Source organism: Silene latifolia, chromosome 1 (genome assembly GCF_048544455.1).
Source record: "Silene latifolia isolate original U9 population chromosome 1, ASM4854445v1, whole genome shotgun sequence".
NCBI classification, from domain to species: Eukaryota; Viridiplantae; Streptophyta; class Magnoliopsida; order Caryophyllales; family Caryophyllaceae; genus Silene; species Silene latifolia.
The window spans coordinates 131,435,884-131,446,049 of NC_133526.1; the positions used below are offsets into that span (position 1 = coordinate 131,435,884).

Here is a 10,166-nt window from a genome sequence, read left to right on the forward strand (position 1 = left end):
TGCGGTTGACCAACCTTTGATATGTGGGGCCTGCATTCTTTAGGCCGAATGGCATGACGTTATAACAATATATTCCTCTTTCAGACATGACTGCCATCTTTTCTTGATCTGCAGGGTCCATCTTAATTTGATTGTATCCACTCCATGCGTCCAGGAATGTCAGCATCTTATGTCCAGCTGTCGCATCCACCATTGCATCGATGTGAGGTAGTGGGAAGGGATCTTTAGGGCATGCTTTGTTGAGGTCGGTGAAGTCCACACATACTCTCCACTTTCCATTTTTCTTAGGCACCACCACCACGTTGGACAACCACTTTGGATATTTTACCTCTCTTATCTTCTTTGCTGCTAGAAGGCTATCTACCTCTTGATTAATTACCTTATTTCTTTCTGCTGCAAACTTCCTTCTTCTCTGCTGGATGGGTTTACACTTTGGTTCCACACTGAGCTTATGAGTTATTATGGACGGGTCTATTCCTATCATGTCGTCGTGTGACCATGCGAAACAGTCCATGTTATCTTGCAGAAATTTGATTAGTTGTTGCCTTAGGTTCCCTGTGCATCCGGCTCCAATTAGCACGGTCCTTTCTGGGTGGAGCTTGTCCAGGTTGATCTGATCTAGCTCCTCGGCTGGGGGCTCAATGTATTTGTCCTGGACAGGCTGCTTCTGTAATTGCTATACTGGAGGACTGGTGGTGCACTTTAGTGGTTTCTTGTAGCAGCCTCTAGCTTCCTCCTGATCTCCTCGTATTGCTTCTACTCCCCATGGAGTGGGGAATTTTATCCATTGATGATATGTTGAGGGGACTGCTTTCATTTGGTGCAGCCAGGGTCTTCCCAGAATGACGTTGTAGGTGGAGGGCCCGTCTATGACCAGATACCTGATTTGCTTGTTGAACCCTCCTACATAGGTTGGGATGACTATCTCGCCTAGTGAGTTGGCTGTCTCCCCGCTGAAGCCTACCAGCGGGATGGTTTTATTCTGCAAGTCCTTCTCGCTGAATCCCATATTTTCTATAGTTTTCAGCATGATCAGATTCACCGAGCTGCATGTATCTACCAGGACCTTTCTGACTGTGTAGTTAGCCATTGTCAGGGTGATAATGAGTGCGTCGTGATGTTCCCGTTCGTTATATGTGTCTCCTTCATCAAAGGTGACAGCTGATAAATCACTGTGAGAAATTCTGCAAGAATTTGCCGGTCTATCTCCTTTAGTACCGGTGGCATGCCTCTTAGCTGCCGAGTACGTTAGCCCACTTATGTCTGAGCCGCCTGTTATCACGTTTATGATCTTGGTACATGTGGGTGGATTTGCAGGCTTCGCGGAGCCTACCTTATCCTACTGCTTGCCCCCACGTGGTAATAGGTGGCTCAGTTCACCTTGTTTGTACAGGCCCTTGATCTCTCTTCGTAGTGTGTAATAGTCTTCAGTGTTATGCCCAATATCACGATGGAACTCACACTTCTTTTTGCTATCTTTTCGCCATGCCTGTTCTTCTACTGGTGGCTTGGGCCACCTTACCCTGTCTCCCATCTCCCTGAGTGCCTTCAGGATTCCTCCGGTGCCCGTAGTGAATCCATACTCTGCCAGAGTAGGGAGTTGCTGATTTTCCTCGATTCTGTTGACTCCCCTTCCATATGGCCTATATCTTTCATCCCTCTTACTGGTAGGTTGCTTTCTTCCTGATTTCTCTACGGCTGAGGTACTGGAAACACTTGGTGTACTAGGTAGGCTAGCTGTGGCTAGGATGTCTTCCTCTAGTCTGATTGCGGCAGCTGCATTTTCTTGTACTGCTTCGAAGCTGTGGCCAGAATGCATAGTTAGCTACTTATACAGGTCAGAATCATAGTGGAGGCCCCTCCTGAAGGTTTCTACTGCTGTCGAAACATCACATTCCCGTACTGCCACCTTCTCATTGTTGAATCTGGTGTTGTATTCTCCGATGGTTTCTCCTGCCCCCTGGACGATTCTGTATAGATCTCCCGCATGCTTTTACGGCTTCCTGCTACTTGCAAACTGATGGGTGAACGCGTTTACCAATTCAGCAAATGTGGATATCGACCTGTTAGGTAGACTTACAAATCATCGAAGTGCCAGCCCCGTTAAGGTGGATCTAAATCCTTTGCACATACATGCCTCTTTGACTTGCCCTACAGCTGTCACTGTCATCATCTTCTGTTTGTACTGGCTTATATGGTGAAAGGGATCTGCTGTGCCGTCAAAGAGAGGCATATTTGGACTCGTGAATCCCTTTGGCATAGCTGTGATGGATATGGCGTCCACGAATGGCGAGTCGGCATAACTTTCAGGTGCTGCTTTCTCGAGTGGGGGTGGCAGTCCTGAGACCCTACTTAGCATATCTCTTAGCTCCAAGTACTGCTGATTTGTTATGCTACTTGAGTTTGGGGCCTGCCTGTTAGCTGCTTGCTGGTTCAATAAGATGCCTCCTGACCTGAACTCTTGAAGGTTCTGATGTGTCCTAGCAGCTAAGGGGGTTGAAGTAACGATCGTTCCCTACTGCCAGTTTACTTGCTGGTTCCACTCGGATCCTGCTCCAGGTGTCTGGTCAATTGTTATGGAATTCCTGACAGGGGTGCCACCTGTTCGTGTTTCCACACGGCTGGCTGACGACCAGTTATCCGGTGTGAGGCATCCCAGCCCTTGTGGGGTTATTCTTCCATATGATGGTACTGTAGCTAGATCCAACCATGTTACCAGTTCAGCTGGTATCTGCCGATGTGAATTCCTGCTGCCTGATGCCCCCTGTGTCAGATCTACTAGCGGAGATCTTCCTTCTCCTGCCCTGCTTGCTGGGGTGACAGACTGCTGTTTTAGGATATCTATCTGCGCCCAGAGCTCTCTGTCTCTCTTCCTTGCGTCAGCTTCAGCTTTCTTCTGGTCTTCTCTCATGTTTTCCATGGCTTTCTGAAGGTTCTCTACGCCAGCGAGCAAGATTTGTGTTGGACTGGGTGGCGGGGTGAGGCCTGAGCATGGTGTTCCCTTATCTGATCTAGCTTGGGTTGTGACAGCAGGAGTTTTAGGAGGCAAAGAGGTTTTTGCTGTTGGTGTGATTCTTGAGGTATGTCCGGGAGCCTGCGTTGCCACTGCTGATGCTTGGTTTTGAGTAGAGTTTGGTGGTAGCGACGGTTGACTGCTCCCTGATATATCATCTGATACTTGCTTATCCATTGTGTACTTAGATTATCAACGATTGACGACCACAATGCCCCACGGTGGGCGCCAAACAATTTAGGTGATTTTTACCAAATTGGTTGTTTTGGGTCAATGCGGTCTTACTCGTTGGTTATTTGATTGATCGCTTGTATGATGATACTTAAATAAGGAAATAATGCTCGTAATGTAAATTGACATGTTAGATTTGGTGACGCGGAAAATCCAATGTGGGAACAACCGCAGGAGGGACGGTACCCTGCCAAATATTGCACTAGCTTTGAATAGAAGGATGATTATAACCGAGACGGAATGTAAATCTTGCTAATCACGAGGTATTGTGAGGTCTTGAATGAATGTATGCATGAATGTCCTCCTTTGATTGCTTCCTTGGCTATTTATAGGGTAAGGACCCTAGACGTATCCTACCTTGATTATGGAAAAGAGTATAACTTCCATAATAACTCTTGCCATAACGCGCGATCTCCCTTTATTCTTCCTGATCTCCCTAACTTCTCCCTGACTCCTCTTTCCTAAGTTCAGATGCTTCCTTTAATGGGCTTCAACCTTCTTCTCACGTGCGTGCCGGCCCATTCTCCCTTTCTTGTGCTTTCCCCAACCACGGGCTCCCCTTCTTTCATGATCCATTATTTATAAAGTGGGCTTTTCTTATTATGTGATTTTTAGCCCAAACAATAGATTCAGAAATCTTAGAATATATCGCACCTTTTCCTAGTCTCCCAACCACTCTTTCACAGAAGAGAGCATTGGTACATTATTCTCAATAAGTAATTTGTTATCAACATATAAGACATGGAAAAATAATTCTTGCTCCCACTTAGCTTTATGTATAATCATGATTCTTTAATCATGTGAATGATACCATTCTCAATTATCACATGAACGAAAAGTATAATCCTTTAATGCTTGCTTAAGACCATTTTGGGATCACTTAAGAAAGCTTTGCATAATATGTTAGGATTCTTAGATATTTATCCAAGATTTTGTGTTCCAAACACATTCCTTTTCTAAATTCCCATTTTAGAAAAGCGAATCTTTAATATCATTTGCCATTCATCATCAAATGAAATGTGGCAATCCCTAACATAATTTATCTTGATCAACATATTCATATCAATCTATGCATTTAGGTACTCTAAAGCTCTATTTACCTTTAAGGAGACCCTCGCCTTAAAGTAAATCTACTCTTGAGTAACAATCTTTGTATTATAATGCTATGGCTCAGTCGTAACAAGGTCGATTTGGAATAATACCATTACTTTCGGAAAGCAACATTTTAACAACAAGACATGTGTGCTAAACTCCCACTGAACTATACTCCCACTCTATCTTTATAGATTATAGTTTTTCATTACTTTCACAAAGTAACACATTAACTATAAGACATGTTTGTGACGATCCATTCTAGTCCCACTCTATCTCTCAGAAATACATCTATCTTCTTGAGAGATAGCTTTGTGAGTCACAAACATATTTATGATGGAGTATTAGAAGTTTCTCAAGACTAACACATTAGCTCATAAAAGACCAGCCCTATCATGGCAGCTTGATTCATGTTATATGCAAATCGGATCCATGTTGTTAACTAGACTCTCTATTTCAGGTATCTCCTGGGTAGCCTTCCAAAATAACATGTTCATTTTGGATTGCTAATTCCCAAAAGTGAGTTTGACAACTCAAATCGACTTATGTCCATGTAATGAACAAACTAGAAGTCTTAAGCCTTCCCATAACTCGTATGGAGTCTTATAAATGGTGTAGCCAATTGGTAAAATTAAATTATCCTCTATAGAGTTCAATAGCTCATCATAACTTTATAATTGATCTTACATAAGTAAGTTATTACTATTAGTAACATTAGCATAAGGAGAATCAAATTCATAGCTTATGGACTTATAATGATCTAATCATTATAATTGTCTATTTGATCAATTTAAGTTGATAATCTTATATTTCACGATGCAAGTAGTGTATGATGAAAATCTTAGAACAAACGGTACGATAAAGCAAGTGACTTGGGTTGCAAACCAAGTCACCAATATCCACAATAGAACTATTGTTTAAAGGATACAAACAAATCTCCAAGTCGCACGAGGAAATCAAAATAGTTCTAAAATCTCAAAATACAACATGAAAATAAAGACAAAGCAACATAAAGCCAAGCTTCCATAGATCTAGCATTATGGTTGGATACATTTAGCTTCCCTCAAGATCTTCTAGGCTTGCTTTTCTTTGCCCCTGTTCTTGCTAGGATGCCCTAATTACAATAAAAAGTGTAATCATCACAACTTGTATCAACATACCAAAGTTGAGATTGAAACATAAAAGATAGGGATAATTATATACCTAGTGGAATGACCCTTCCAGCTTTGATATCGCTAAGATATTTTGAACAATTTCTTTTCCAATGCCCAACACCACTACAATAGTGGCACTTGTTCCCGGACGGGGCGCTGTACTTGGGCTTGGAGGAGCTAGCTTCACAAGTTTTTGCTTTATTCTTGTAGGGAGTTTTATTTATTCCCCTTTTGCCACTTTTCTTGAAATTCCCTTTGCTCTTATGATTAACATTGACCACATCCTTGGTGGTGCTAACACTTAGCCCCATGTCCCTTTCGGCTTGCACAAGCATTTTGTGTAACTCATCAAGGGAGACTTTCTTGTTTTGCATATTAAAATTCACCCTGAATTGAACATATGCCTTAACTTTGTTTAAGGAGTGAAGAATTCGATCAATGACGAGTTCCTAGGGAATCTCTACCTTATGCATTTTTAGAGTCTCAATATGCTCCATCAACTTGAGCAAATGAGGGCTAACTTTTTGGCCCTCCTTAATGTTGAGATCAAAGAATGCGGATGCCGCTTCATATTGAATGATCCTCGGAGCTCGTGAAAACATGGTCACAAGTTTCGTATAGATCTCATGAGCGGTGCTAATCTTTATAGCACTTCTTTGGAGTTCGGCCTCCATGGCGAAGATCAACACATTTTTGATCGCGGCCGACTCCGTTTGGTAAACCTCATAGGCTTGCCTAGCAGCGGTAGTAGACCTAGCATTAGGTTAGGCGGGAGAGGCCTTGGTAAGGTAACGAAGCTTGTCGTCACCCTCCGCGGCCAAGCAAAGTTGCGCGTCCTGATGCGACCATAATTGGCGCATATTTAGCCCCCGATTTACCATTGTTTCTATGCTTTTTAGTGCCTATTTGGGTCATTTCTTATCTTTAGTTCTTTGTTTTGCATATTCTTTGAGATTTTGATCCCTTGGTAGGAAAGGAGTAAGAATCTTGCATTTTCATGGCAAAACAAGGCTAAATTGATCATATTCAATGACCAAGCATCAAGGAGAGACAAGACTAGAAGGCCTTTGTACATAGCATAGTAGAAGAGCATTGTTGAGAAAAGGATCCTTGAGTCCCCAAGGAAATCCCCAAGGAATTCATGAAGAAAAGGGAAGAAAAAGAAGAAGGAAAGCTGCTGAACTACAATCCGAACGGATTGTAGAGAATCCGTCCGTCCTCCCCAATCCGAGCGTCCTCACCAGGAATCCGCTCGGATTCCCCGTCGCCAGTCCGAGCGTCTTGTTCCTTGATCCGCTCGGATCGTCCATCCCAGATCCGGCCGTCCCGACTCCCAGCCGCACGGATCACAGCACAACATAGTTTCGTTCTTCAAGCTACGAAATGGAGAAGCCCTTCTCTCGGACAATCCCGGAGGCTCCTTGCTCAACTTAAAAAGTGTAATTACTAGTTTAGCCCTTAGTTAACCCTAATGCATCCTCCCTAATTTTCACTATAAATACCCCATTAGTCTAATTAGAGGACCATGTTCTTCTTATCAATAATTAGAGTAGTTAATATCAATCAAATCTCTCTTCAATATTGTAATCAAATATTAATCAAGTTTTAATCCAAGTTTTAGTTCTTTAATCTCTCTCTTGTTCTTACTTTATTTTGGGTAATTGAAGATTATTTGGGTTATTATTGGGAGATTGACAACCTCTCAATCTAGGATTCAAGTACTTTTATTATTCTTGCTTTATTATTGGAATCATTAGTAGGTATAATCTCTTAATCCCTTTTTAATTATTGCTAATTACTTTCATTTATTCATCATGTTTCATTATGTTAGTATGATTGACAACCTTTCTAGCATGATCAATATGATAATGAGTGAGTAGTCTCTTAGCTAGGGTTTAATGGGTGATTAGGGAAACCAACATGGGGAATGATTCATGCTTAAATTAATATGCTTTCATGGTTTATTTGCTTGCTTGTTTTGATCTTAATACATGCACATGTTATATTTGATGAAATGCTAAGCCTATGAATCCTTGCATTTACTATCATCTTCTATCCTTTCAACTTGACTTGTAAGACATAACCCAACTCGAGTCTTGTTAGACCATGCATGTGTTAAGTAGGGAAGATTAAGTCGACTTGTAGGTGTTGTACAATCTAAGAGATTCGGCTCAGGACCCAAAATTTCCTAGGATTGTAAGATATAACCCAACTCAATCCATCACAACAATAATTGCTTGCTTATAATTTGAGAACATGTTTGTATGATCATATCCCATGATTCCCCTATGAACCCATGACACCCTAGTGCTTTTAATCAATTGTTTACACCCTTATTTCATTTACCTTGTTAGTTTAATTTTCATTGCTATTTTAGTTTAGTAACCTTCTACATCAACCCAATTTGTGACACCCCTAGACACCACTAGTTACAATAGAATCTTCATTTCAATACCCGTCCCTTGGGATCCGACCTTTACTTGCCTCTTTACTAATTGTAGAGTTGTTTGTGAAGTATAAATTGTGTTTTGTATCGACCATTGACCAACGACCACATATGTTTAATTGTGAACACCAAATGGCTCCGATCAAAAATGGCGCCGTTGCCGGGGACAGTGTTTAATTGATTTAAGATTTCTTTTATTGTTTTTAGTTGTGTCTTTTTCACCTTGGGGAAGTAAAACTCCTCAAGGTTTGTTCTAATTGTTTTCTAGTTGTTTGATATTTTGCATGTCTAGAAGGTTACAAAGAGATTTGTTACCTTTTGACCGTGAAATCGAAAGAACCTTGACGAATAATAGGAGACTTGTTAGGAGGAATTTGGGAGGTGTTGGTGAAGTTGTTCAACCCACTAGTGAGTTTGTCAATCCTTTCGCAATAGAAGGAGAAGAAAACCCATTAAACAATACCACACAAAATCCACCTACAATGCCTAAATTCTCGTCACACTCTATACCCACCGAGGAGGATTTACCAAATGGTACTCCTACCCCACAACATCTTACCGGAAACTTTATTGCCAAGTCCGCCTTCATTCAACTAGTTGAGAGGAGCCAATTCGGGGGAATGCCTAGTGAGGACCCTCATTCTCATATGGAAACATTTTGTGATTATTGTGAAGCTATCTCTCAAACGGGCGTGACTCAAGACCAAATAAGATGGGTCTTATTTCTTTTTTCGTTAATCGGCACCGCGAAGCAATGGTTGAAGGGCCTTGATAAGGCCACCCTTGGAATAGATTCTTGGAAGAAGCTAGCTCTAGCTTTCTACAAAAAATTCTACCCACCGGAGAAGACCAATATGCTAAGAGCTCAAATTACGGGTTTTAAGCAAAGGGATGAAGAATCTTTGTATGAAGCTTGGGAGCGGTTCAAAGGTATTTGTCGCTCATGTCCTCACCATGGACTTAGCGAATGGTTTTTAGTGCAACAATTTTGGAATGGTTTATATGAAGATTCAAGGAACATTCTCAATATGGGATCAAATGGAATGTTCACCGAAGTTGATGACAATCAAACATGGAACAAGATTGAGGAAATGGCGGTCCATAATTCGCAATATAGTAGGCCTCGCAAGGCTACTAGAGGAGGAAAGTATGAAGTGGACACCGTTACTCAATTGGGTGCTCAACTTAGTGCTCACATTGACACAATCAACTTGAAGTTTGAACAAGCTATGGCTAGACTTGAGGAAAACTCAAAATCATCAAAGCATCATGTCAATGCCATGACGGCATCCTCATCAATCCCAAGCGAGATATGTGAGAATTGTGGAACCTTGGGTCATGACTCAAGTGAATGTAGGGGAACAACCGAGCAAGTCAATGCTTTCCAAGCTTACAAAAGTGGCACCCCTTATTCAAATTTTTACAATGAAAACACCAAGTTCCATCCAAATCTCTCATACAAGAGCCAAAATGTCCAAAACCCTCAAACAACATACACTCCACCACCCATGAGAAATCAAAATCAAAGACCCTTTTTCAATCAAAACCAAGGCTACCAAAATCAAAATCCATAGAATCACCACAATGACCAAAGTTTTGATGTCCAAAAAGCGGTCATTCAAATGCAAAAAAATCAACAAGAATTTTTCACCCAAATGCAAAAGGATAGCCAAGCAAAGGATACCACCATCAACAACATTCTAGCTCACACCAAGATGTTGGAAACACAATTGACCCAACTAGCATCTTCAAACTCACAAAGACAAAAGGGGCAATTACCACCTCAAGGTAATCCCCCTAGACATGAAACGGTTAGTGCCATTCACTTGAGAAGTGGTACAAGATATGAAGCACCGAAGAAGCAAGTTGAGGATGAAGTTGTGAGAGCTAGTGAGAATGAAGTTGTGGTGCAAGGTCCCAAAGAAGGGGAATCATCAAAAGAAGAAAGTTCAAAGAAAAATGAAGACAAAGCCAAAGAAAAGGAGCCCATTTTGATTAGACTTCCTTTTCCAAGTCGTCAAGCCAAGCCCAAATTTGATGATCAACTTGGAAAGTTCATGGAAATTGTGAAGAACTTAGAAGTCTCAATTCCTTTCACGGAATTAATCAATCACGTTCCGGCCTATGCAAAGTACATGAAAGATATCCTCACAAAGAAGAAGTCAATCCGGAAACTTGAGACTATCGCCTTTACTAAGGTGAGTAGTGCAATTCTTCAAGGGAGTTCACC

At 41.5% G+C, this 10,166-nt stretch overlaps 1 protein-coding gene and 1 non-coding gene across 2 annotated transcripts; both read right to left on the reverse strand.

Annotated features, from left to right (window-relative positions):
* Window positions 1-676: 676 nt before the first annotated feature.
* On the reverse strand, window positions 677-1,989 carry LOC141656093 (uncharacterized). The gene is made up of 4 exons (XM_074463019.1): window positions 1,910-1,989; window positions 1,666-1,802; window positions 1,381-1,584; window positions 677-1,272 (listed from the first exon to the last, which is right to left on the reverse strand). The coding sequence occupies exons 1-4, from the start codon at window positions 1,987-1,989 to the stop codon at window positions 677-679; spliced, it is 1,017 nt and encodes a 338-aa protein (XP_074319120.1).
* A 6,801-nt stretch (window positions 1,990-8,790) lies between these two features.
* LOC141617677 (small nucleolar RNA R71) lies at window positions 8,791-8,897 on the reverse strand. Its single transcript, XR_012531177.1, has one exon. It is a non-coding gene; the product is annotated as a small nucleolar RNA R71 (small nucleolar RNA).
* Window positions 8,898-10,166: the final 1,269 nt, after the last annotated feature.

Coding starts and splice junctions, on each gene's coding strand:
- LOC141656093 (XM_074463019.1), bottom strand. CDS start 1,989: ATGCGGGAGATCTATACAGAATCGTCCAGGGGGCAGGAGAAACCATCG. Junction 1,803..1,909: donor CCAGATTCAACAATGAGAAG/GTGGCAGTACGG, acceptor TTCTGGCCACAG/CTTCGAAGCAGTACAAGAAA. Junction 1,585..1,665: donor AGGAAGAAAGCAACCTACCA/GTAAGAGGGATG, acceptor CTACTCTGGCAG/AGTATGGATTCACTACGGGC.